The sequence below is a fragment of the Staurois parvus genome, unplaced genomic scaffold (assembly GCF_062004578.1).
Source record: "Staurois parvus isolate SC_StPar_1 unplaced genomic scaffold, SC_StPar_1.0 ptg000192l, whole genome shotgun sequence".
NCBI lineage: Eukaryota > Metazoa > Chordata > Amphibia > Anura > Ranidae > Staurois > Staurois parvus.
Genome location: NW_028317988.1, coordinates 1,533,068 through 1,560,964, shown reverse-complemented (window position 1 = coordinate 1,560,964; position 27,897 = coordinate 1,533,068). Strand labels below are relative to the sequence as shown.

The window sequence follows — 27,897 nt, the reverse complement described above, 5'->3', positions numbered from 1 at the left end:
CTCTTGCTGCAATACTCACCCCGTCTCTACTGCTGTCTCCTACATACTCACAGCGGTCCTGTTCTGGGTTGAATGATGCCCACCATCAATTAACCTACTTCCTGTGAGCTTAAGGCTTACAAAAGGTCCCAACTGCCACCCTAACCTCGCATGAAAATGCTGCAGAAAGTGTGTTTAGCAGCATTTAGGATCTGACCACCACCATAGAGGACCTCTGATAACACCAGGCTGCATACTGTTATGTACAGGTGGTAGGTGAGGGAACAGGATGGGTTACCCAGGACATACATTGTGATCCTAGATGGGAAAAGGGGTCATCCATCCTGCATCTGGGCTTACACTTCCCCACTCCATATAGAAAATAGAAGCCAAATAAACCATTTGTTTTATTATTTTGTACTTAGAAAATATTTACAATTTCTTCCCTGAATTTGAACATTTTACAAATGGCACAAAAATCAGAATACAAATCAATAAAAGTACAAGTAAAAACATTAAAAATTGGAATAAATAATAAACACCCAGAGCATGAGTGTATCTAAAAACGAGGGGCAGACAGATGTCATACCTCCAGCCGGAACCTTGCAAGCAGCGAAAGGTGGTCGGAGGAATTGGTCTCATTGGGAAGGCCATTGACGCTCCATAAATCTTTTTCAGCAAGAAGGGATAGCCTTCCAAGAAGTTGCAGCCCATCATATGGAACACTGGCTCCTGGCACAAGATGAAGAAACAAAATACAGGAGTTATGTCAAGTGGTGCTTGTGGTAAATATATCTTTGCCGTGTGCATATAGGATGACCCATCTTAAAATGAACCTGTGTCAAGACTACACATGATAAAGTATTTTCAGATTCTGCACAAGCAGTAAAAATACCATAAAACAAACCAATGCTCACTTCTGTTGCGGTAGGCACTGTGGAGAAATTCACCTGCAAAGTCCACTAAAATCTCAGCTCTTTTATTACTTTCTACTGAGAGAAGATCAAAGCTGTTAGAAAACATCTGAAACCCACTTTAGGTTTTAAAGTTCACATCTGAATGGGTGCGGGAAGATGCAAAATTGTACGCCTTCCCACACCCACAGAGAAAGGCACTGGTGCCTAAGAGATGCGTGTGGTATCATTATTGCTAATGACACCCCCACACACTGGAAACCACTGTGTGATTTTCCATACGGAGAACTGCACTGCACTATGCAGTTTACCTATGGCTGCACTTCTGGAAAAGGTGCAGAGACCTTTTCCCTGTGTTTTCATGAGGTACAGCAGCACAATCAAATTAATTGTCTGAGCAAACACAGCCGCTGGAAACCACCTAAATGTGAACTGGGGATAAGAGTCTCTTGTGATCTTTAAGAATGAATTACTTCACAACAAAAGCAGCTACAAAAAGGTCAAAGCTAGCTTGTTTAAAAGCTCTTTTACTGAATTTTAAAGTGGTATTAAGCACAAAGGTCTATTTTATTGCAGTTTACCAATTCTTAGATATGGTGGCAGAATTTATTTTCTTTTTTAGGCTTTTCTTTTCACTTGGCGATTCAGTCAGTAAGTCTGTTGTTTTTCCACAGAATAAGCAGTCTTATAGATATAGCAGAGGGTTGAGACACATCAGTTAACACCGACAGGGGTTATGTAAAATTTTTATTCTAAAAAGGGAAAAAAAAAAAACTTGTGGTGACTGCTTAAAAAGTGTTAGCTGGGGCTTGGCTTCAATTTGTTAGTGTATCTAAATCTGTTAGTACATCTAACACTCCCTGCTCCCCAGACTGACAATGCTGCTTTCCAAAAGTGACTGTGTGCTCCTTCATTCAGAGTGGGGGCACTCTAATACAAGAGGTGTGTTACTGGCCAGATCACCAGGTAAAAAAAAAAAGAGGAGAAAAGGCCTAAAAAAAAAAAAATAAAAATTAAAAGCCAATGCAGCCGCCACATCCAATGATTGGTAAGCTGCAATATATTACCTTTTTGGGTTTAATCTTGCTTTAAGAATATGTAACTTTGTGCAATCTGGGCATAAATTGACATTAACTTAAAATTTTGGTTTGAGTTCTCAAGTCTAGAAGATGTCTAAAATCAAATGTATTAGCCAATAAAGGATATCAATTAAACTCCAACATTTCTAATAATTCAATGTGCTAATTTCATATTCATTTGACAATACAGAGAGAGAGTTGGAGTCTCTCATAAAAGAACACAGTAGTTGTGCAGCCCCTTGAACCTAATGCAGAACTGTACTTAGAATCTCATAAAAAAATGTTTGGTATACAAGTCTTTTTTTTGGCAAAAAAGAATTTAAATTTTTATTTTTTATATATATATTTACACACACACTACGATCCAATGGCTGAAATAAGAACAGTGCTGGATGCTGAAAAAAGACCAGAAAAGATGGCTACAACCAAAACCAGAGTGACAAGGGAGCGTGGACCTTGGATTGCTGAAAGAGAACATACTAGGGTATAAGTCTGCCACAATCTGCAAGGATGCTATTCATATGTGAATGTTATGGCAAGAGATCATAAGAAGCTTTAAGAGCAAAGATCTCATCAGCAGTTCTTCAGAGATATCAACAAATGGTCCGGAGGTTTAACTCCTTAGCAATTACAAAACACTGGATTACAGTTTTGGGTAGCATGTAAAATGTATTTTAGCAACACAGACAACTCTTCCTCTGAAATGATTTATGTATGTGAAACAATCACAGTTCTTGTGCGCCATCTAGTGAACATTTTTAAGAAATTAACCTCCAGATTCACCAAAATAATTTTTGGACAGTTTTTACATTTATAAAATGATAATTTATTGCTAATGTGTAAATGAAGATAAAAAAACATGGAGCTTCAATAACTTTTTTTGCATTAAAAAAAAAAAAAACCTTTTAGCCCCACTCTGGATATCTTTACTGTGTGGCAGAGTCTTTACAGCTCAGGTCCTCTCATTTCTAGTTTTTACAGTGCATAAAAGTATTGATCATTAACAGATCTATCATAAAATAGTGGGCATAATTCAAGTTTTACCTGGCTGGGAAAAAAGGGCTGCAGAATAGAAAATGTAATCCACAGTGACGGCAGATTTGGAGTGGCAGGTGGTAACCTCTGGCACCCCAGAGTCTGGGAAGATATGGGAATACACTGAGGAAAAGCTGAAGTTGTGGTGCAGATTGGATTCCTCCCTGATAGAGAAAGAGATCATTTAAAATCAAGTCAATTGAGTCAAACACAAAGCTGTGTATCTCCACCCACTAGGTCCAAAGACTCAATCGGTAACGAGTGGTTACTGATCAAGTTATCAACATGTTAAACCTTTTACTGTCACAGCATTTCATATTCTATTAATTTCTGCAGGAATGTCATGCAGCAACATGATCTGGGTGGCTGTAAGGCTACCCAATCACTTCTACACAATGACACTATGGGGTTGATTTACTAAAACTGGAGAGTACAAAATCTGGTGCAGCTGTGCATGGGAGCCAATCAGCATCTAACGTCAGCTTGTTCAATTAAGCTCAACTAAAACCTAGAAGCCGATTGGTTTCTCTGCACAGCTGCACCGGATTTTGTACTCTCGGGCTCTAGTAAATCAACCCAAGCGTGTATCCCACCCTCGTGTTCCCTCTCCTGGGGATGCTACTGAAGGGTTCAGGATGCGGAGCATAGATCAGTAAACTCATATACCCATTACACAAGTTAAAAATGCACTTGGTCACATTTAGTCCACTTACCTTCTTATTATACAGATATAAATTGAGGTTTTTAAAAATCAGAATACATTGATCAGTGCTGCACCCGATCAAAAAAGGAAAATTTTTCAACAAAACAGTTTGAGAGGCCAAATCATTAGATCCACTTTTTTGGAATGAAAACGGCCAGCTTAGGAAGACAATAAAATGATCCCACACCCAGGAGATGACAGTGCTGGTGGTACAAGGTAGAACAAGTTTTGGAGAAGCTGCACATCTGGACCAAAAGCCTGTAGGTGCAGTAAAATACTCCCCATTATCCCCAATCTACAGCCAAGGACGTTGTGGATACAGACATACCTGTAATGGGATGCCTCTGTCTGTCTGTAAGCATACCTAACAGCTTCTTCTTTCAGTCTGTCCTCTAGGAATAGAAAAGAAATTAAACTGAAGTCATCCAAACAAGGGTGGCCAAAGGCAGCTCAATAAAATCCACTGATGCAACGGATTTGATCTCTCAAAGTGATGGTCTTTCATTTTCCGTGAGATGTCGGTCTGGTTATTCCAAGAAAAAGGGCCTTGCGGAAGTCAGGTTTGTTTACACAGAATGTTATGCTTCCTTTTGAAAAGTCAGTATATAAAATGACCCTTTTAAATGGCTCAAAGACAAAAATCAAGCCATCTATGTCCAGCTTACTTTTTCAGCTGCTCCTTCCATTGCCATCTCCTTTTTGTCCTACAGCTGGCAGGAAGGAGAGGCGTAAAGAGTAAGCCTTCTTTTACAAAAGGAGCACTGCATGTCAATGCACAGGGAAGTCTGTGGGAAAAGTCAGTAAAAGTCAGTAAAAGGTGAACTAGCCCTTTAAGAAAAAAAAATTGCAATGCCCATAAGTACCTTTGATAGTCTACAAATTGATCCCTGGGTTCCTCTGAAGTCCCACTGGATCCTTGACTCAGACTGTACATAGGGTCATAAAGCCGGCCCCCAGTCTCCCACCAAAAAATAAATAAACGTCAGCAGCTACAAATACTGTAGCTGCTGACTTTTCATATTAAGACACTTACCTATCCAGGGATCCAACGGTGTCCTCACCAAGAATCGATTCTTCATATTGGCTGTCGGGTGCTGGGCCCGCCATCCTAGGAAACCGGCTGTGAAGCCACAAGGCACATGTGAGAAGCACGCTGTGCTCTGTGAATGGACAGCAGTCCTCTTGGACCTGTGAAATGTCCCATAGGGTTGTGGGGGGGATCTGCCGCAGCAATCTGAGCTGGAAGTGGGAACCTCTCAAAACTAGGTACCCACTCCTCCCTCCCCCACAAAAGGTGCCAAATGTGGCAGACGAAGGGGGAGGGGGAGGGAGGCAGATGAGCAGACTTTTGGGTGGAACTCTGCTATAAGCCGATACTGTGATTCAGTGTCAAATGTCAGACATTCACTATGCAGAAGATGCAATTAAATAACTTAACACTTGTAAGTCCTATGATCCAAGGGGCGCAAAGATATATTTGAAGATTTGCCTGACTCTCGATGGCTTCAATACTTCTAGAATCCTTACAAAAAAGCAAGAAAGCAGCCAGTGAAAACAGAACTCTTGGTCCCCTCCCCCCCAAAAAAAAGCATTAACATGACATCCAGGCCAAGAGCATTTTCAGAAAGTTCATTAATGCCAGCCTCTCTCTTTTGCTTGGACAGGTTTACAAGTGTAATTTCCCATAGGCACATATATAAAGAACCACCCCTTACAGCTCTTTAGGAAAGCTCACTTAAATTAGAAGAATTAAAGTTTAAGACAGTACTGAACCTCTTCTCTTCTGGGCTTCATACACACACGTCTGATTGATGCCCAAGCTTGTTGGCCAAATTGGAATAGATAAAATCCTTTGTCCTGAGGTGTATTGTTCCTGCCCAGACACCTATATAGACACAAAAAAAATGCAGAATTAGGAGATACATACACCAGCCACTTTATTAGGTACACCTCTTCAATTGCTTGGTAACACAAATCACATGGCAGCAACTCAATGGATTTAGGCATCTAGATGTGATGAAGACGACTTGCTGAAGTTCAAACCGAGCATTTGAATGGGGAAGTAAGGGGATTTAAGTGACTTTGAACGTGGCATGGTTGTTGGTGTCAGACGCGCTGTTCTGAGCATTTAAAAAAAACAAAAAAAAAAACTGATGATCTACTGGGATTTTCACGCACAACCATCTCTAAGGTTTACAGAGAATGGTCTGAAAAAAAGAAAATATCCAGCGAGTGGCAGTTGTGTGGATGAAAATGCCTTGTTGATGTCAGAGGAGAATGGGCAGACTGGTTTGAAATGAAAGAAAGGCACCAGTATCTCAAATAACCACTCGTTACAACCAAGGTATGCAGAATAGCATCTCTTGTATCAACGGTTCAGGCTGGTGGTGGTGGTGGTGTAATGGTGTGGTGGGATATTTTCTTGGCCCTAGCAAGGTGTACCTAATAAAGTGACTGGTAAGTATGTATGGGATGGGATCCTTGAAATGGGTCAGTATCTTTCTATCAACAAGGTCTAGGCGTTGAGAGGTCTTGATCCTGGGGTCCTAAGTTATTGCATTAAGGAGTTCAGACAGCAATAAAATAAATATTGAATTAATCTAGAATTGAAGCACCACACAGGTATTCCCATACAGATACAAGTTTATTCCAATGACATTTGAAACGCATTTTGGAGGCTGCGACTCTGCCCCTTTCATCAGGGCTTGATGAAAACATGATAGAATGATAGAAACAGTGTATGCTGATGGACGCTGTGCAAACTTGCAATTCTTCATTAAAGTATAACTAAAGGCAAAACTTTTTTTTTTAGTTTTGGACAGAGTGAAGATGGATTACAACCCCTGTCAGTTTTTATTGCTGTCTGTTCCCCTGTTAAGGAGATTCTCCCTCTCTAATTGTCCTGTTTTTACCATTATCAGTGAAAGTAAGACATAAACCCACAGTTTGGGTTGTCACAGAAAAGTAAGAGGAGAAATCTTCCAATGGGGACATTAGTTCCAGTGACCTGGGGGATCCCAAGGGATTCCCTAATTTACAGGGATTTCCTCTCATTTCTTGTTTTGGCTATGGGAGAGGAAGGGAGATCTCCCCAATGGGACACAGGTGGCAGAAATAAAAAACACAACTAAGGGGGGTTAGAACACTCCCTTACACTATTCAAAAATGAAAAAAAAAAAGTTTTGCCTTTAGTTCTACTTTAACACCAAACTATATATTGATTATTGAGTCCACATACACTGTTGCTTTGAAACATTTTCCTGGGTTCTGATGCAGGGGGCAAAGTTACAACCCCTGAAATGGGCTGGATTTATAAACAGACACTCACTAAAAAAAAACTTTAATTTGTACTTTAAAATTGAGGCACTACAATGCAATATCAGATTCATTCAGGTTTTTATTGCGGTCTGTGCCCCAGCTCGGAAGATTCACCCTAGTTGACTATTGTCTTTGGAACTAAAAGTGATGGGAAATCAAACATTTGTCACCAGAACAGGAACAGAGGAGAAATATTCTAATGGGGACATTTTATCCAAATGTCTAAGAGGATTTCCATTACTTAGGAGAGATTACTCACCCTTGCTGTGTCTACAGGTCAAGACGTAAAAAAGAAACATAACAGTAGGGGTTTTAACCATTTCCTACTCTATCCAAAACTAGAAAAATAATATCAGGGGTTGGCAATCCCCGGCACATGACAGACACTGCACACAGCATTACTTTGGATGGCATGGGAGAGCAATCCTGGGAGAGCCATCTCCCACACAGGAAACCCGGCCAGCCAGCAGCTGTAGCTGCTTACAGGGAAAGCAGTGTGGCTGGTTCACACCCACCTCTCCTCCCGCCAGCTTTGGTTCACCATTCTCAATGTGCAGAGAAGCAATCAGATTCTACAGGCAACTCTCCCTTTGAAATGGTAATTACCATTGTAATGTTACGCAGTCTTTTAGCCTGAGCCAACCCTAGCCAGGTTTTTCTGATTGGTGATCACATGCTGTCTCCTTTTTCTAACTGGTGTACGCTTGGTCCTCTGCCTCAGCAGCCGTGCACCTGGCTCAGGCTGGAGGGGAGATCATTATAGCCAGAAAAGCCGAGGCTTTGTATTTAACTGAATTTCTAAGTACTAATTTATTACAGGCTTCGTAAGTACTACCAAGCAGTACTTACAAAGCCAGTTATACTTACTACTTTGTGCCTGCCTTTGTGACTATGGCTCTGTGAGTACTGCTTTGTACCTGGCTTTGTGAGTACAGCTTTGTGAGTACTGCTTTGTGCCTGGCTTTGTGAGTACAGCTTTGTGAGTACTGCTTTGTGCCTGGCTTTGTGAGTACTGCTTTGTGCCTGGCTTTGTGAGTACAGCTTTGTGAGTACTGCTTTGTGCCTGGCTTTGTGAGTACAGCTTTGCGAGTACTGCTTTGTGCCTGGCTTTGTGAGTACAGCTTTGTGCCAGGCTTGGCGAGTGCGGCTTGGTGCCTGGTTTTCTGCATGCGGCTTTGTGAGTGCGGCTTTGTGAGTGCTGCTTAGAACTACAACATTATAACAGGGTTTGGTAACTGGTTCTTCAGAAATTTTATTTGTTCTAAAAGTACTAGTTCACAAACCTTGTTGTAAGGTTACTTTAACATGGGCATTTAGCTACTGTATGAATGGCAGCAGCACAAATCTGCAGATTCCTGTTGCTGCCTTTGACACCTGTGTGGGACTAGCTGTGAGACACTTTGTGTGCATCCAGCAGCAATCACAGCAGGCAAAAGGTCTGAAGGCGCAGGCAATGGGGCTGACCTGCAGTCTGAAGACGCACGCACTGGGGCTGACCTGCAGTCTGAAGACGCACGCACTGGGGCTGACCTGCAGTCTGAAGCTGCACGCACTGGGGCTGACCTGCAGTCTGAAGCTGCACGCACTGGGGCTGACCTGCAGTCTGAAGCTGCACGCACTGGGGCTGACCTGCAGTCTGAAGCTGCACGCACTGGGGCTGACCTGCAGTCTGAAGCTTCAAGAATTGAGACTGATCTGCGGCATGAAGATGCTGGAATTGGGGCGGATCTACAGTCTAAAACTGCAAACATTTGGGCTGATTTGAGAAGTGAAGGTGCAGAACTTGGTGTGATATGGAGGTGTGTTGGTGTAAGAATTGGGGCTGATCTATGGTCTGATGCTGCACGCATTGGGGCGGATCGGAGGTCTGGTGCTGCACGCATTGGGGCGGATCGGAGGGCTGATGCTGCACGCATTGGGGCGGATCGGAGGGCTGATGCTGCACGCATTGGGGCGGATCGGAGGGCTGATGCTGCACGCATTGGGGCGGATCGGAGGGCTGATGCTGCACGCATTGGGGAGGATCGGAGGGCTGATGCTGCACGCATTGGGGAGGATCGGAGGGCTGATGCTGCACGCATTGGGGAGGATCGGAGGGCTGATGCTGCACGCATTGGGGAGGATCGGAGGGCTGATGCTGCACGCATTGGGGCGGATCGGAGGGCTGATGCTGCACGCATTGGGGCGGATCGGAGGGCTGATGCTGCACGCATTGGGGCGGATCGGAGGGCTGATGCTGCACGCATTGGGGCGGATCGGAGGGCTGATGCTGCACGCATTGGGGCGGATCGGAGGGCTGATGCTGCACGCATTGGGGCGGATCGGAGGGCTGATGCTGCACGCATTGGGGCGGATCGGAGGGCTGATGCTGCACGCATTGGGGCGGATCGGAGGGCTGATGCTGCACGCATAGAGGCTGATCTGTGGTCTAAAGCTACATGCGTTTGGGACAATCTGCAGTCAGGAATTGGGGTGATCTGAAGTGTGAAGTTGCAGGAATTGAGGTGATCTGAACAAGGGTAAGTTACCATTTAATTTTACCACTTTCCATTGATCTTTGAAAGCTCCATATTAATTACGAACATTCAAGTACTTTTTCCTTTTCGCGATCACTATCAGTGTGAAGTTGATTTTTTTTTCTTTAAATATAAAATCGGCAATTTCTGTTATAATATTCTTTTGGCACACTATGCTCAAAAGTTGCCTACCCCTTTTATATATGTTCTAAAGACAAAAATATGTAACAAATAATTGACTACTGTTAGTATTTAATACATCTGTTGCCGGAGGAAAAAAAATATACATGCCACAGGCTCACCAACAACCACACTGGCATCATAAATTTGACAATGCTGCATGCAAGAAAATGCCAGGGGCTGGAATTTATTTTTTGTAGCGAATGGATGCCTGGTGCTAGCTCCATTACAGAAACTACTTCAGGGTAAAAGGGTAAACTAGAACTATTTTGTGGGGAGGGGTTTTGTAAACTTTATATAACAGAGCTTCTAAAATCTATTTTACTGCATACAAAAAATATGTAACCAATACATAGTGGCCCTTTAAAATGAAATTACTTTTTAAATGGCATAAGGGTAAGAACTTCTGTTGACTTGGTACTACTGTATGTGTCTCTATTGGTAAATTTCCCTTCACTTCCTGTTCTCATGGCATGTGGTCAATAGAGCAGAAATTGAGAAGAAATCACAAGAATACTGGAAGGTCTTGACAGTGTATGAAACATGTACTTACCTTCCCAATGGTCATCCCCCCATAATTGAGCCTTCCTTCCTTTATAAATCTAAGCAGTGGGGAGCCAGGAACAGAGTTGAAGTCCCCACAGAGGATGATGGGGCAGAATTTCCCATCCTGCATTTTAGCGGCCTCGGTAATCTCTGCCAGAAGAATAGCCAGCTGGGTGAGCTTTATGTCTCCTCTTCTGGGGTTATAGAGCAGATGGGTGTTTGCCACGCAGATGGTTGGTGCTTCCCTCTCCAGCTTGGGTTGTAGCATTAGCAGCAGGCCTATGTTGTCCCGGTCTAGAAGAGCAATGTTCCTCCTGAAATATTCCACTGGTTTCACCAACATCAAGTTGAATTTATCGGATTTGAAGCAAATGGCACAGCCATCTGGTTTGCTCCCGGTGCGAGCCTTGAACTCACAGAGGTATCCTGAAATACAAAACGTATCCTATTCAGTATATGTCACATAAAACCTGGTAATACAGTGACAACACTTTCCAAGAGTTAAACTAGAAGATCCATTTTAATCTTACATTGTTAGGAGTGATGTACCACTACTAAATCTTTTAGACTTCAGAGTTTATACAGACAACCCATTCATTTCAGTGTAATTCAAAAGAACTTGGTGACCCAAACAAGAAGTTGCCTGTCCTTTTATTGGATAGGTACAAGCTAGATGAATGAATATATGGACATAAGACGATCGATAAGCCATGAAACTACAAATTTCAGATGCAACATGTGAGATAATCATTATAAAAAGGCAAGGCGAACAAAACACAGGGGATAGGACTACATTAAGGGCTCGTTCACACTTGACTGTTTTCTAACTTTTGTCAAACCCCCATATAGCATTTGACAAGCGTTGGTCCAGCGTTTGCGTTTTTTAACGCTCCGCAAACGCCACATGCGCGGTTTAGCGGCGGTTGCTAAGTGTTAACACCCCACAAACGCCTATAATGAAGTTTGAATGGTGTTAACGCTCCGCAAATGCCCCGCAACCGCGTCGCAACTGCACCGCAAGACTTGAAAAGGGGGCTTCAACTCCGCCTGACTCGACCAGAGGCGTGCGTTTTACCGCGACGCTAACGTTCCCGTGTGAACAGCACAATGTGCTGTAATGTGCAGAATTTTTACAGGCGTTTGGGAAACGATAAAAACGCTTCCCAAACGCCTGTCTGCCGCTTGCATACAAGGCTAGTGTGAACGTAGCCTAATACCTATTTAAAAAACATTTTAAAAGTGTACAATGCCTTTAAAATATAAAGTATATATTTCTCATAACAGATATACAGGTGCTACCTTTCTGCAGTAATGATGTTTCCTGATCTGGACAGCCTGCAAAACTGATCTGGTATGGACATCACGCTGCAGCTGCCGATCTGAGCACAATATTGGTTAACTGTTACCAAATAGGGAAATCCCAAACAGACTTAGAAGAAAACAAGCCTGATTTATTTTACATAAGCAGATTACTACATTTAGCAAAACAAAAAGGGGAAAAAATAAGTATCTAAATGCTCCATACCAAGTGCTTCCAAGCTGGGTTTGATTTGCTCCTGGTAGTGATCTTTCTGAACTTCTTGTAAACATAAAATCTAGAAAAGCAAAAATAATAAATTATGGGGAATGTGTAAATAGTGATGATTTACTGATTCACCAATTATTTGAAGTTGCCAGAAAATTTACCAATGCATCTCACATTCACTTCCTGCAGCTGGAGAAGAGTCACACTATAGATATGCTATGTGGCCAAATGTCTGTAGATATCTGACCATCACACATACACTATACGGCCAAAAGTAGAGGGTTCAGATGTCTCCAGTGAAGGGTACAGTTAGATCTACAGCATGCAAAGGACATTAAATACAATTGTGCTCTTCCAAGCCTCTGGCAACAGTTTGTGGAAAGTCCTTTTTCTTCTCCAGCATGACTGCGCCCCCATGCATAAAGCCAGTTCGATGAGTTTGGTGTGGAGGAATTCAATTGGACAAAACAGTGCCCTAACCCTCAACATTTTTGGAATGAAGTAGAAATCAGACTGCAAGTCAGGTCTTTGCCAACATCAGTACCTGCGCCCTGACCTCCACTTCCCAGAGGAGTGGAGCCTGTTAAAGCCACAAAGCCAGGGGGCAACTCCCATGATTCGGGAATAGGATGTCCAACAAGCTCATATAGAGGTTATTGCCATGTGTCTACATACGGTTTTGACCATATAGTGTAAAATGGTTTTAAAGTAGAAAGTCCAGTAAATATTAACTGTAGTCTTTGAGAAAGAGGGGAAAAAAAAAAAGAAGATATTTAGGTCCTAATTTCAGCTAACTTGCAACAGAACATTTAGGGAATTCAGATAGCAGGGAAGGAGAAACACATGCTACCGTATTTGCCGGCGTATAAGACGACTGGGCGTATAAGACGACCCCCCTACTTTTCCTGCTAAAATGTAGTGTTTGGGCTATACTCGCCGTATAAGACTACCCCTCTTCCAATGCACACCAGTGGGAGGAATAGTGCCCCATCATTGATGTCAGTGGGAGGAATAGTGCCCCATCATTGGTATCAGTGGGAGGAATAGTGCCCCATCATTGGTATCAGTGGGAGGAATAGTGCCCCATCATTGATGTCAGTGGGAGGAATAGTGCCCCATCATTGGTATTAGTGGCAGGAATAGTGCCCCATCATTGGCATTAGTGGCAGGAATAGTGCCCTATCATTAGTATCAGTGGAGGAATAGTGCTCCATCATTGGTGTCAGTGGCAGGAATAGTGCCCCATCATTGGTATCAGTGGCAGGAATAGTGCCCCATCATTGGTATCAGTGGGGGGAATAGTGCACCATCATTGGTATCAGTGGCAGGAATGGTGCCCCATCATTGGTATCAGTGGCAGGAATAGTGCCCCATCATTGATGTCAGTGGGAGGAATGGTGTCCCATCATTGGTGTCAGTGGGAGGTGGAATAGTGCCCCATCATTGGTGTCAGTGGGGGGTGGAATAGTGCCCCATCGTTGGTGTCAGTGGGGGGTGGAATAGTGCCCCATCGTTGGTGTCAGTGGGGGGTGGAATAGTGCCCCATCGTTGGTGTCAGTGGGGGGTGGAATAGTGCCCCATCGTTGGTGTCAGTGGGGGGTGGAATAGTGCCCCATCGTTGGTGTCAGTGGGGGGTGGAATAGTGCCCCATCGTTGGTGTCAGTGGGGGGGAGGAATAGTGCCCCATCGTTGGTATCAGTGGGAGGAATAGTGCCCCATCATTGGTATCAGTGACACCAATGATGGGGCACTATTCCTCCCACTGAGACTTGCTGACCCTGTTCTCGTATGGTGCTGCTGCAGCCAGCATATGTGGTTGCAGCAGCACCTCTACACAGCACACTTACCTGCTGCTCCGGCACTCAATTTTCGCGGGGCCGCTCGGCTCCGCCCCCTCGCCGGTGATTGGCCGCCTGTGTGCCTTTCCTGAGCTACAGTTCTGGCGGCCAATCACCGGTGAGGAGGCGGAGCCGAGCAGCCGCACGAACATCCAGTGGCCGAACTGAAGGAGACGCCGCGCTTCCTGGACCGGATCGTCGTGGGACTGGATCCAGGTAAGAGACATCAGCCCCTGCAAACCCCTGTACTTAATGCCGCAGCCCCCCTAACATGTGTACCGGCGTATAAGACGACCCCCGACTTTTGAGAAGATTTTCAAGGGTCAAAAAGTCGTCTTATACGCCGGCAAATACGGTATGTTAAAAATCTGACCAGTAATGAACATAACAAATGGTCAAGTGGCAGCATATATGGCATTTGTACCCACATTTGTTTCTAAAACCTGGGATGCTTATTCTTCACATCATTCAGCAGATGTAAATGTGGACATTTGCCGTAACCACCCCCCTCACCCACCTGCTTCCCACACCTCTGCATTAGTCCTTCAACATGATGAGCAACGTTACTGACCAGTATTATGGGGTGGCAGACTGAAAGGCGCAGATCAGAGCTTTGACTTTAAACCTGCATTTCATATGGTCACTCTACCATCCTTAAAAAGAAAGTAAGGAATATGTTTGATCTGCATAGATTGCCAGAATTTACCTTGCACAACATCTTGTGGCCCTTTCTCCCAGCATGCAGTGCTTGGCCCTGAGCAGACAACTGTCAGACCCCAAACAAACACTGTCACACTGAGGAGGGGAGAAGGTCATTAATATCCAAGGTTCTTTTCAGGCAATTTTAATATGATTTTCACAGTTTTAAATTTTTGTTCTTCTAGATTTCTGTTATTGTATATGACGGAGAAAAAACAACGGATGCCACAGGAGACAATACTTGAGGGATTATAACTTTGGAACAATTTGAGTTTACAGAAAACTTTTGGCCTGAAAGTTTACAGGTAAAATACTGGTCAGTCTTACATCAGCATTCATCTCCTCCAGCTCCCTAAGGATGTTGGGCAGCCGGTAGTTCCAGAAGAGGTGGGGGCGCCGGCAGTGGCTGTACAGGCTCGAGTTATCTTCCAACAGGTCTTGAGAGAGGATATTATAACACAACACGGAAAAATCAAACTTTCCTCTTCCTCTGGATGGCTCACAGTACAGGTGACTGAAGTCCTCCCACTTCCTCTTCGTTGTAGTTTCTGCTAACGAGAATATTCATTACATATTCCTATTACATCCATTTGTGTATTATCATAATTGTCCTAACAGTGAGATCTCCCTGTCACAATTCTCAAATATTCCTGTTCTCCTAGGAGTTTTTGGTATTGCAGCACATCTTTGTATTTTCCAGCTCATTCTGTTGTATTCCCTACAATAAGAGATAAATAAAAAAACTCTAGGCAAGATGGAGGGAGGCCCTCATAACACCCACAGCAGATGTGCAGGCCCAAGGACCCACCAACAGAGTCCCCAAGAAATGAGAAACTGTCTTGATTTAACATCCCAGCATCTGCCAAAGCGGAATATTAGTTTTTGGTTGCCTGTCCCTTTGTCTGTGAGTCATTTAAAAAAATGTTAAAACCTAAACTGGTAAATACAGCAAAGATATAGCATATACAATTGATACACAAGCGCTTTTGTAATTTAAAGTAGTATTAAACCCAAAAGCAAACTGTTATATTGCAGCTTACCAATTCTTAGATGAGATGGCTGCATTAGTTTTCTTTTTTAGGCTTTCTTTCCACCTGATGATCCAGTCAGTAAGTCTGTTGCTTTTTCAAAAAAACAAGCTGTCCTGCAGATATAGCAGTTACATGGGATAAGACAAACCATTTAATGCTAACAGCAGTGCTTACAATGATCAGCTTTGGTTTATATAAATCCTTTATCCCAAAAGGAAAAATCTGTTTGCTGTAACTGCTTATAAAGTATTATCTGGAGTCTGGCTGCAATTTATTAGTGTATTTAAATCTGCTAATACATCCAACACTCCCCTCTCTCGAGACTGACAATGCTGCTGTCCAAAAGTTGCCAGAGTGCTACTTCATTCAGCATGCATCACTTGAATACTGGAGGTGTCTAACTGGCCAGATCACCAGGTAAAAACAGGAAAAAAAGCTAAAGAAAAAATGAATGAAGCCACCACATCTAAAACCATGTTAATGTTAGTAAAAAAAATACCTTTCCATTTCAATATGCAGTGATTATAATTTTATGTAAAATTACACCAGAAATATCACTTTTAGTGAAGTATTCCCCAAGCCCTGGTTCACACCGGTGCAACATATGATTTACAAATCGCACCCGAAGTCGCATCTAATGTCATTCTATGGCACCGTCTTAATCCATGCGAATCGAAGTAGCGCAGTTTCAAAAATAGTTAATGCGCCTTTTCCCCCAATTTCATTGCACCTTGCATTGACTTCTGTTAAATGAAATCGCAGTAAAATCGGTCAAGCGAAGTAGTGTGATTTCAAAGTTGCATTCAGCGTGGACCAGGGCAAAGGGTTAATTGCTCCTAGAAGGATGCTGAACCTGCAGCTTTTTTCAGCAGAACACTGAAAGTGAACCAGCTGATTATAATGGACACATACCTCCCATTCAAAACCAGCTTCCAAGGGACAGTGAAACCAACAGCTATTTCTGCGGTGCAGAAACAGCAAAATCTACAGCAAAGCTTGTTAAAATCATTGCAATGTATATTGATCATCCAGAGATTTTTTTTCTGTGTTACCTTATGATTCTTGTTTCATTCAAAAAGGTACAGGAATCATAAAAAGGTGCCAACTACTATATTTTCCTAACCAGAAAATGTTCTTCTATATGGTCCTTTGACCTTGTGTGCATTGTTACCAAGGGCCAGACTTCTAGGGCTAAATCCTAAAGTCACAACCTTCCAAATGGGAATAAGGGTGCTCCCGCTGGATAGTGGGATCCCAGCTGGGTGACAGATTTCAAATTTTATAGCTACTGTTTCTTATATGATAAGCTATTTGCATATGGCAGGCTCTGGTGCTGCTGTTCTCCTAGGAAGAAGCTATCCGTTACAATCTTACTAGCTGGGAAGAAGCTACATTCAGTCAATTTGACATCCTGTTCCACAGTACACAGCTGGGTTACAATGTCACCAGCCTTACCTCTGCCCTCTGGTTGGGGACTGGCCGACAAGCCTGATGGATCCTGTGCTGGAGGAACACTGAAGTCATTAGCTGGTGGATAGGATCGCTTTGGCCACAATTTCCTCTCACAGTCCTTACTCTCCGTGCTTTTTCTTTTCCTAATTGCTTCATCCCCTGTAGAGTTCATATTATATTGTGAAATGTGAATCCACGATGGATGGCCAGGGGCCCAGGGCAAACAAGGGGGACCAAGGAATGCTGGCGTCCGAGGGCAAGGGTAGGGTCTGAAGTATTCCTGAGGATGCCAAGTTCTGACAGGCTGGTGAAAATTCTGAGGATAATATGTGGGATTCTGAGGATAATATGTGGGATTCTGAGGATAATATGTGGGATTCTGAGGATAATATGTGGTCCACCATGGACATCTAGGAATGTCTCTATTCACACACGAGAACCGGGATTGCCCAGTGTGGGCAATATACCTGCTGCCCACACTCTGTAGATGCCGCGGGAACATCGGAGTCCCTGAAGAAGAAATCATCCATGAACGGTCAGTAAAACACAGAAATGTATATACAGCATTAAATACATTTAGTAGAGCAGCCAGCATCATTAATGTACAGAGCTTTTGCCCTGGGTTAATTTCCTACCAAGAATGCTACAAATACAGTTTAACATGTACTGAAAACGTGTAAACTCTGCAGGGTCTTGGCAGGTGAATTTAAAGTCAGCCTCTTACTTTTCCCATTTGGGGAAGGGTGGGGGCAGTGGATTATTAAAGAATATGTAAATAAAACATTTAATATTCCTGATATGTGCCTCCTGTACCATGTATTTGTATGAAAAAGTATCCTTTTCTCTTTGTATTGCTTCCTATGTGTGAAATCCCTGGTGTTCCCGCCAGTCTCTCTGCTTTCCTGTTAAACACTGACCACACTAGGCAGGAGATCACAGCATGGTCAGTTTGCCAGGGTTGTGCTGGGAACGCAGTGTGGTTTCCTCCAATAAACACACTGTTTCTCACATGTCCCCCATCCTTGCACAGCCATTAATTGGGAAGACAAGTGTGCGGTTTCTCCTTCCCTACCTCTCTGTTCTCAGTTGCATAAGAAGCATAGAGGGTATGTGTGTGGTCACTTATAAAACAGGGAAAAAAAATGTATTTTTTTATTTTTTTTTTATATCTATACACAAATATTTTGCCTTTAATTTGTATTTTAAAATAAATTGGTTGTTTAAAAGGTGAGAGTTTACATATACTTTAAGAGATATCTGCAGCTCCCCTCCACATAGGATTGAACTGAGAAATGACTGCAGCTTTACTGACAAAATCGTGTTGAATGAGGCTGCAGGGGGCAGGTCAATGTACAGCATACATGTAACCACAGTCACACTTTAAGAGCTGGGTTTGACAAGATTTGCTATGTATTAAGCGCCACTGAAAATAATGGCACCTGAACCTGTGTTTTGTGATGACAGCAATTCTGCTGCAATCCCAGAACACCCAAGTGTGAATGGAACCTCCCTGGTTCACACATATGCGATTATGGATTCATTTTAAAAAACTCACAGATTCCCATAACAGGCTAGATATTGTGTTCCTATTGAAGTGGTTCACACAGATGTGATCCACACGTGTTTTGAATGACATTATGAAAAGGGTCCTGTTCGAGTTTGTAGCGGTGCGTTCCAGACTCGCAAGTGATAGAGTCGAGTGACATACAGAGATAGGTGTTCCCAAAGGATTGCTATGGACAGGAGCTTTTGCATGGAAGTCTATGGGGCGCGCCTTCCCATAGAAGTCTAATGGGAGGCAGTGTGTGTGTGTGAACCGTGGCGCCAGGACACAATTTCTAGTCGCCATTGCGACCTGGCGCCTTGGATTTGTCGAGCCCTGCTTTAAGGATAACGAATATCTATCATAAATGCAGGTGCAATATCACACTTCTGTACTTGTGAAAAGAAAAGTCCAGTGGAATTTTTTTCCCATAAAATGCAAAAGGGGTAAAAGATTGGGGGATATCCTGTCCTAGCATATACAGTGCTCAGCATAAATGCATACACCCCTTTTGAACAGCAAGATTCTAATTAATATCTCAAACACAAGAACAATATGCAAACTTTTGACACAACCGATTGTCAGAGAACATTTGTTTAGCTCATAACATGAAAGTAAAGTTAATAATATAACTTAGATTACAAAATCTTCAGTTTTACTCAAAATTAGTTGATGCAAAAATGAATACACCCCCCAACAAAAACTACTTCATCTAGTATTTTGTATGACCTCCATGATTTGTAAGGACAGCACCAAGTCTTCTAGGCATGGAATGAACAAGTCGGTGACAAATCTCTCTGCATTGATCAAGAACGACCTCTTTTAGAGCCGGGATGCTGAATGGAGAGAGATGCTCAACTTGTCTTCAGAATTCCCCATAGGTGTTGGATTGGGTTCAGATCAGGAGACATGCAACAGTGGCCTTAGATGTGTGTTTTAAATCATTATCATGGTGGAAAAGTGCACGACGATCGACGGCATGGAGTTCTTCTCTTTCAATATAGAGCAGTACATCTGTGAATTCATGATACCATCAAGGAAATGCAGCTCCATGACACCAGCAGCACTCATGCAGCCCCACAGAGGGACACTGCCACCACCATGTTTCACTATAAGTACCATGCATTTTTCTTTGTACTCCTCACCTTTGCAAAGCCATCAGTTATGTTGGTCTCATTACTCCAGATTACAGAGTCCCAGTAGTCTTCTTTTTCAGCGTGGGCCCTGGCAAATGCTAGGCGGTCTCTTTTGTGCATGGGCTTTAGGAGAAGCTTCCTTTGTGGACGACACCCATGCATGCATGCCATTTCTCTGCAGTGTACGCCATATTGTGTCACGGGAAACATTCACCCCAGTTTGGCTTTCTACTTCTGCTAACTGCAATGAACTTGCATGGCGATTTTCTTCAACCTTTCTCATCAGAAAATGCTCCTGTTGAGGTGTTAACTTCCATGGATGGCCTGGACATCTCTGTGAGATAGTTGCAGTTCCATCTTTGTTAAATTTTGCCACAGTATTCTGATAAGTAAAGCTTTGCTGATCTTCTTGTAGACTTCACCTTTCTTGTATAAAGAAATTTTCTTTCTCCGGCCTTGTGATATTTCTCTTCCATGTGGTGCCATTGCTGACAGCATAAAAGTGGAGGGGTTTTCTTTGTTAAGTAAAGCCCTTTTATAATCAGCTGTCTGCTGGACACCTGTTTAATGAAGAATTAGACTCACCTGTAGTTGAATTCTTGTTTTACACATTGGGGTGTATTCATTTTGTTTGCAATCAATGGCTCACATTTGTGGGAGTATTTTATAGTATTGTGTCCCATAGAAAATGTGGATTCTGAAAGGAAAGTAAAGGTTTTCTGGCAAATCTGTTGGGTTGCACTCATTTATGCTGAGCACTGTATTTAGAAAAGGTACGGATGGTATCACACTAAAGCTGTAGGTAAAATCTAAACAACTCTGCTCGATCAAGTGAAAAAAAATGTACGTGTGTGTATATATATATATATATATATATATATATATATATATATATTTATTAGAGATGAGCGAATCGAACCAGGCGAACCGGAATTCGAGTCGAATTTCAGGAAATATTCGATTCGCGGCGAAACCGAAATTTTGCCTACTTCGGGTGCGCGAATCGAACATTTCCCGATCAGCCGGCAAAAGTGTCCCTGCAGTGAGCTCCGCTATTTCTGACAGTTCTCTGACAGAAGGAACACATGTTTAGCGGTTGAAACATTGTATCTATTAGTTTACATTTAGGATACAGATGTTTCAACCACTGTACATGTGAAGAAGCTGTGAGAGAACTGTCAGAAATAGAGGAACTCTGCACATACACTTTTTGCCGGCTTGGAATTATTCTTCTTTTCATCCTACTTCTTCTTCATCTTCATCCTCAGAAGAAGAGGATGAGGATGAGGATGAAGAAGAAGAAGAAGAAGAAGAAGAAGTAGGATGAAAAGAAGAATAATTCCAAGCCGGCAAAAAGTGTATGTGCAGAGTTCCTCTATTTCTGACAGTTCTCTCACAGCTTCTTCACATGTACAGCGGTTGAAACATCTGTATCCTAAATGGAAACTAATAGATACAATTTGTATCTATTAGTTTCCATTTAGGATACAGATGTTTCAACCGCTGTACATGTGAAGAAGCTGTGAGAGAACTGTCAGAAATAGAGGAACTCTGCACATACACTTTTTGCCGGCTTGGAATTATTCTTCTTTTCATCCTACTTCTTCTTCTTCTTCTTCTTCATCCTCATCCTCTTCTTCTGAGGATGAGGATGAAGAAGAAAAAGAAGCAGTAGGATGAAAATAAGAATAATTCCAAGCCGGCAAAAAGTGTATGTGCAGAGTTCCTCTATTCTGCAGATACACTTAGAGGAGCTCTGCACATACACTTTTTGCCTGTTTGGAATTAATCTTATTTTCATCCTACTTCTTCTTCTTCTTCTTTATCCTCATCCTCAGAAGAAGAAGAAGAGGATGAAGAAGAAGAAGAAGAAGTAGGATGAAAATAAGAATAATTGCAAGCCGGCAAAAAGTGTATGTGCAGAGTTCCTCTATTCTGCAGATACACTTAGAGGAGCTCTGCAGATACACTTAGAGGAGCTCTGCACATACACTTTTTGCCGGCTTGGAATTAATCTTATTTTCATCCTACTTCTTCTTCTTCTTCATCCTCATCCTCATCCTCAGAAGAAGAAGAAGAGGATGAGGATGAAGAAGAAGAAGAAGAAGAAGTAGGATGAAAATAAGAATAATTCCAAGCCGGCAAAAAGTGTATGTGCAGAGCTCCTCTAAGTGTATCTGCAGAGCTCCTCTAAGTGTATCTGCAGAATAGAGGAACTCTGCACATACACTTTTTGCCGGAAACCGCTGTATGGAGGGAATGTCCCAGAACTGTCATAAATAGTCTATTTCTGACAGTTCTGGGACATTCACTCCATACAGCTGTTTCAACCGCTGTATGGAGGGAATGTCATAGAACTGTCAGAAATAGACTATTAATGACAGTTCTGGGACTGTCCTTCCATACAGCGGTTGAAACATTGTATCTATTTGTTTCCATAAATGACATTCTGCAAATACACTTAGAGGAGCGCTGCAGATACACTTTTTGCCGGCTTGGAATTATTCTTATTTTCATCCTACTTCTTCTTTTTCTTCTTATGAGGATGAGGATGAAGAAGAAGAAGTAGGATGAAAATAAGATTAATTCCAAGCCGGCAAAAAGTGTATCTGCAGCGCTCCTCTAAGTGTATTTGCAGAATGTCATTTATGGAAAAAAATAGATACAATGTTTCAACCGCTGTATGGAAGGACAGTCCCAGAACTGTCATAAATAGTCTATTTCTGACAGTTCTGGGACATTCACTCTATACAGCTGTTTCAACCGCTGTATGGAGGGAATGTCATAGAACTGTCAGAAATAGACTATTAATGACAGTTCTGGGACTGTCCTTCCATACAGCGGTTGAAACATTGTATGTATTTGTTTCCATAAATGGATCCATTTATGGAAACAAATACATACAATGTTTCAACCGCTGCATGGAAGAACAGTCCCAGAACTGTCATTAATAGTCTATTTCTGACAGTTCCATGACATTCCCTCCATACAGCGGTTGAAACAGCTGTATGGAGTGAATGTCCCAGAACTGTCAGAAATAGACAGAAACTGTCACAGAACTGTCCTTCTTCTCATCCTTCTCCTTCTTCTCATCCTTCTTCTCATCCTTCTCCTTCTCATCCTTCTCCTTCTCATCCTTCTCCTTCTCCTTCTTCTCATCCTTCTCCTTCTCATCCTTCTCATCCTTCTCCTTCTTCTCATCCTTCTCCTTTTCCTTCTTCTCATCCTTCTCCTTCTCCTTCTTCTCATCCTTCTCCTTCTTCTCATCCTTCTCCTTCTTCTCATCCTTCTCCTTCTTCTCATCCTTCTCCTTCTTCTCATCCTTCTCCTTCTTCTCATCCTTCTCCTTCTTCTCATCCTTCTCCTTCTTCTCATCCTACTCCTTCTTCTCATCCTTCTCCTTCTTCTCATCCTTCTCCTTCTCCATCTTCTCATCCTTCTCCTTCTCCATCTTCTCATCCTTCTCCTTCTCCTTCTTCTCATCCTTCTCCTTCTTCTCATCCTTCTCCTTCTCCTTCTTCTCATCCTTCTCCTTCTCCTTCTTCTCATCCTTCTCCTTCTCCTTCTTCTCATCCTTCTCCTTCTTCTCATCCTTCTCCTTCTTCTTCTCATCCTTCTCCTTCTTCTTCTCATCCTTCTCCTTCTTCTTCTCATCCTTCTCCTTCTTCTCATCCTTCTCCTTCTTCTCATCCTTCTCCTTCTTCTCATCCTTCTCCTTCTTCTCATCCTTCTCCTTCTTCTCATCCTTCTCCTTCTTCTCATCCTTCTCCTTCTTCTCATCCTTCTCCTTCTTCTCATCCTTCTCATCCTTCTCCTTCTTCTCATCCTTCTCCTTCTTCTCATCCTTCTCCTTCTTCTCATCCTTCTCCTTCTTCTCATCCTTCTCCTTCTTCTCATCCTTCTCCTTCTTCTCATCCTTCTCCTTCTCCTTCTCTTTCCTCATCTCCAAGGGCATTTAAATTAAAGGTACAGTGTTCTGCACTAATTTAAAGGCTCTCTGAAGCCTAGAAACCCTTTTTATAAGTCATCTTCGTAGCGAAGAAATTCGCATCGAATCGAATTTCACACTGGAATTCGCCGAATCAGCCAAATCGAATTTTTGAGAAATTCGCTCATCTCTAATATTTATTTATTACACACACACACATCAGCCATAACATTATAACCACTGCCAGGTTAAAGCAAAACTCCGGGCAGAAACGTCTTTACATGTCCTTGTTGCTGATTTCCTACCTTCACTGATTATGTCATCCATCTTTTGGTTCACTCAGTATTTGCTCTGAAATATCCTATTAATTTTCAAATCAAACCTTTAATTCTCTTTGGTTTCCTGATTGTTAAACCGGTGCCTGCTATGCCTCCTATTCCCCCAGCCACTGGTCTTGGCACATCCCTTCTGTAGTTCTTTCTCCAGGAAGCAGTGATGTAATTCTGTCCCACTTCCAGTGGTGGGCGGACCCGAGACTCTCAGACACATTCAACGTGTACAGGCCTAGTGCACACACCCACATTCACTACAATTCCCTGTGGTTGATGGGAACTGTAGTTTCCTTTTACTGCAGAGAAAGAGAGAAGAGAGGATATGACGTAATCCCTGCTGTTACACCTCCTCCTTGTCAGAGCAGATGTGGTTATCTTTTGAATTAAAGAGATGAAGTCATGAAAATTCTATAAGAATTTTCTCCTAAATGGTAAGGATTTTCAAAATGTTATTAATTTTTAGTGTTTTGTAGGGGAGGTGTACTAATTGGTGATTTTTTATTTTGCCTATCCTTGAGTTCTTCTTTAAGTGTATAACATTGATTATCGCATTACAATGGCATTTGAACATGGGTGGGATATATTAGGCAGCAACTAAACAAGTTGGCCCTGCAGATGTGTTGAAAGCAGAAAAAATGGGCATCGTAGGGTTTTTTTTTTTTTTTGGTCTATGGTACTGCGTAGCCACAGACTGGTCAGGGTTCCCATGCCGACCCGTGTCCACAAGCAAAAGGACCTATGAGCATCAGCCCTGGACCACGGAACAATGGAAGAAGATGGCCTGGTCTGATGGATCAAGTTTTCTTTTACATCATGTGGATAGTCAGGTGCGTGTATGTCGCTTTCCTGGGGAAGAGATGATACCAAGATGCAGTATGGGAAGAAGGAAAGCCGGCGGAGGCAGTGTGATGATTTGGGCAATGTTCTGCTTGGAAACCTTGGGTCCTACCATTCATGTGGATGTTACTTCACATGTACCACCTACCTAAACATTGTTGGTGACCAAGTTCACCCCTTCATTTAAACAACATTCCCTGATAGCAGTGGCTTCTTTCAGCAGGAAAATGTGCCCTGCCACACTGCAGGTTCAAGAATGGTTTGTGGAACACAATGAGTTTGAGGTGTTGAATTGGCCTCCAAATTCTCCAGATTTTAATCAAATCGAACATCTGTAGGATGTGCTGGAAAAACAAATCCAAGCCATGGAGGCCCCACCTCACAACCTATAGGACTTAAAGGATCCGCTTCTGACTGCTTGCTGCCAGATACCACAGCATACCTACAGAGGTCTAGTGGTGTCAATGCGGCGGGGGTTCCAGGCTGTTTTGATGGGAAAAGGGGGGGGCTTACTCAATGTTAGGTGGGTGGTCATAACGTTATTACTGATCACTGTGTATGTGTGTGTATATACATAAACACACGCACACAGTATACACATACATAAACACACACATATAGTATATACATACAGGTGAAACTCAAAAAATTTGAATATTGTGCAAAAGTTCATTTATTTCAGTAATGCAACTTAAAAGGTGAAACTAATATATGAGATAGACTCATTACATGCAAAGCAAGATAGTTCAAGCCATGATTTGTCATCATTGTGATGATTATGGCTTACAGCTCATGAAAACCCCAAATCCACAATCTCAGAAAATGAGAATATTGTGAGAAGGTGCAATATTCTCGGCTCAAGGTGTCCCACTCTAATCAGATAATTAAGCCATAACACCTGCAAAGGGTTCCTGAGCCTTTAAATGGTCTCTCAGTCTGGTTCAGTAGGAATCACAATCATGGGAAAGACTGCTGACCTGACAGTTGTGCAGAAAACCATCATTGACACCCTCCATAAGGAGAGAAAGCCTCAAAAGGTAATTGCAAAAGAAGTTGGATGTTCCCAAAGTGCTGTATCAAAGCACATTAATAGAAAGTTATGTGGAAGGGAAAAGTGTGGAAGAAAAAGGTGCACAAGCAGCAGGGATGACCGCAGCCTGGAGAGGATTGTCGAGAAACGGCCAATCAGAAGTGTTTGGGACTTTCACAAGGAGTGGACTGAGGCTGAAGTCAGTGCATCAAGAGCCACCACACACAGACTGATCCTGGACATGGGCTTCAAATGTCGTATTCCTCTTGTCAAGCCGCTCCTGAACAAAAAACGTCAGAAGCGTCTTACCTGGGCTAAAGAAAAACAGACCTGGTCTGTTGCTCAGTGGTCCAAAGTCCTCTTTTCTGATGAGAGCAACTTTTGCAGCTCATTTGGAAACCAAGGACCCCAAGTATGGAGGAAGAATGGAGAGGCACACACTGCAAGATGCTTGAAGTCCAGTGTGAAGTTTCCACAGTCTGTGTTGATTTGGGGAGCCATGTCATCTGCTGGTGTTGGTCCACTGTGCTTTATTAAGTCCAGGGTCAATGCAGCCGTCTACCAGGAGATTTTGGAGCACTTCATGCTTCCTTCCGCAGACGAGCTTTATGGGGATGCTGACTTCATTTTCCAGCAGGACTTGGCACCTGCCCACACTGCCAAAAGCACCAAAACCTGGTTCAATAACCGTGGGATTACTGTGCTTGATTGGCCAGCAAACTCTCCTGACCTGAACCCCATAGAGAATCTATGGGGCATTACCAAGAGAAAGATGAGAGACATGAGACCGAACGATGCAGAAGAGCTGAAGGCCGCTATTGAAGCATCCTGGTCTTCCATAACACCTCAGCAGTGCCACAGGCTGATAGCTTCCATGCCACGCCGCATTGAGGCAGTAATTGCTGCAAAAGGGGCCCAAACCAAGTACTGAGTACATATGCATGCTTATACTTTTCAGAGGTCCGATATTGTTCTATGTACAATCCTTGTTTTATTGATTGCATGTAATATTCTAATTTTCTGAGATTGTGGATTTGGGGTTTTCATGAGCTGTAAGCCATAATCATCACAATGATGACAAATCACGGCTTGAACTATCTTGCTTTGCATGTAATGAGTCTATCTCATATATTAGTTTCACCTTTTAAGTTGCATTACTGAAATAAATGAACTTTTGCACAATATTCTAATTTTTCGAGTTTCACCTGTATATACACACACACATATATAGTATATACATACATAAACACACATAGTATACATACATAATACACACACACGGTATGTGGATACATGAACACACACACGGTATGTACATACATGAACACACACACGGTATGTACATACATGAACACACACACGGTATGTACATACATGAACACACACACGGTATGTACATACATGAACACACACACGGTATGTACATACATGAACACACACACGGTATGTACATACATGAACACACACACGGTATGTACATACATGAACACACACACGGTATGTACATACATGAACACACACACGGTATGTACATACATGAACACACACGGTATGTACATACATGAACACACACACGGTATGTACATACATGAACACACACACGGTATGTACATACATAGACAAAGACATCTCGGTATCTAGGTCAGAAATCACACACAATGATGTGAATAAATCTTATAAAACTCTCCAAATCTCGGTGGGAGGAGCCCATCACCAAGGATACCCCTTCCATAACACTGTGTACTCAGGCCCTGCAGGCCTCTATTTTTTCAGCAGCCATCAGTAAGAATAGATGGGGGATGCCTAGCTCCTGTCCCGCTGGAGCTTCTCTCCCTGCCGGGCTGGGGCCCTCCTCTTCCCCTCCTGTGTGGCTATGTGTCCCCCCAGCCTGCACTCACCTGACCTCACCGAGCTCCGGCTACACAGCATACCCAAAGCACAGCCTCCATGATAGAGCGGAGTATGCCGGGAGATCAGTGTAACAGTACTCTGCATTGGTCAGCCGGCTCCGGCTTCTGATTGGCTGTACAGACCGGAAGCCGCTCACATAGGGAGCTCGCTGTACTGTACTGTGTGCTGATGGTCCTCGTTCTACTGGCTAAAATATTGATTTATTACAGCCATCAGCTTTCATTTCATTGGGTTTATACATATGTATGGGAGTACATGTGTATGGTGCATGGGAGTACATGTGTATGGTGTATGGGAGTACATGTGTATGGGAGTACATGTGTATGGTGTATGGGAGTACATGTGTATGGGAGTACATGTGTATG

General features: G+C 42.8%; 1 protein-coding gene across 2 annotated transcripts; it reads right to left on the bottom strand.

Annotated features, from left to right (window-relative positions):
* Nucleotides 1–368: 368 nt before the first annotated feature.
* On the bottom strand, nt 369–27,626 carry ANGEL2 (angel homolog 2). Of its 2 annotated transcripts, none has more exons than XM_089677778.1 (9): nt 27,520–27,626; nt 16,819–17,325; nt 14,660–14,883; nt 11,796–11,865; nt 10,278–10,696; nt 5,484–5,595; nt 4,039–4,102; nt 3,017–3,171; nt 369–711 (listed from the first exon to the last, which is right to left on the bottom strand). In XM_089677778.1, exons 1-9 carry the CDS (start codon nt 27,614–27,616, stop codon nt 563–565), a joined length of 1,797 nt encoding a protein of 598 aa, XP_089533904.1. In that variant the 5' UTR covers nt 27,617–27,626; the 3' UTR covers nt 369–562. The 2 variants fall into 2 exon arrangements, with proteins under 2 accessions (XP_089533904.1, XP_089533905.1); XM_089677779.1 differs by having other exon boundaries at nt 14,660–14,880.
* Nucleotides 27,627–27,897: the final 271 nt, after the last annotated feature.

Coding starts and splice junctions, on each gene's coding strand:
- ANGEL2 (XM_089677778.1), bottom strand. CDS start 27,616: ATGCAGAGTACTGTTACACTGATCTCCCGGCATACTCCGCTCTATCAT. Junction 4,103..5,483: donor TGAAGCCCAGAAGAGAAGAG/GTTCAGTACTGT, acceptor TTCTATTCCTAG/AGGACAGACTGAAAGAAGAA. Junction 712..3,016: donor AGCCCTTTTTTCCCAGCCAG/GTAAAACTTGAA, acceptor ATCTTGTGCCAG/GAGCCAGTGTTCCATATGAT.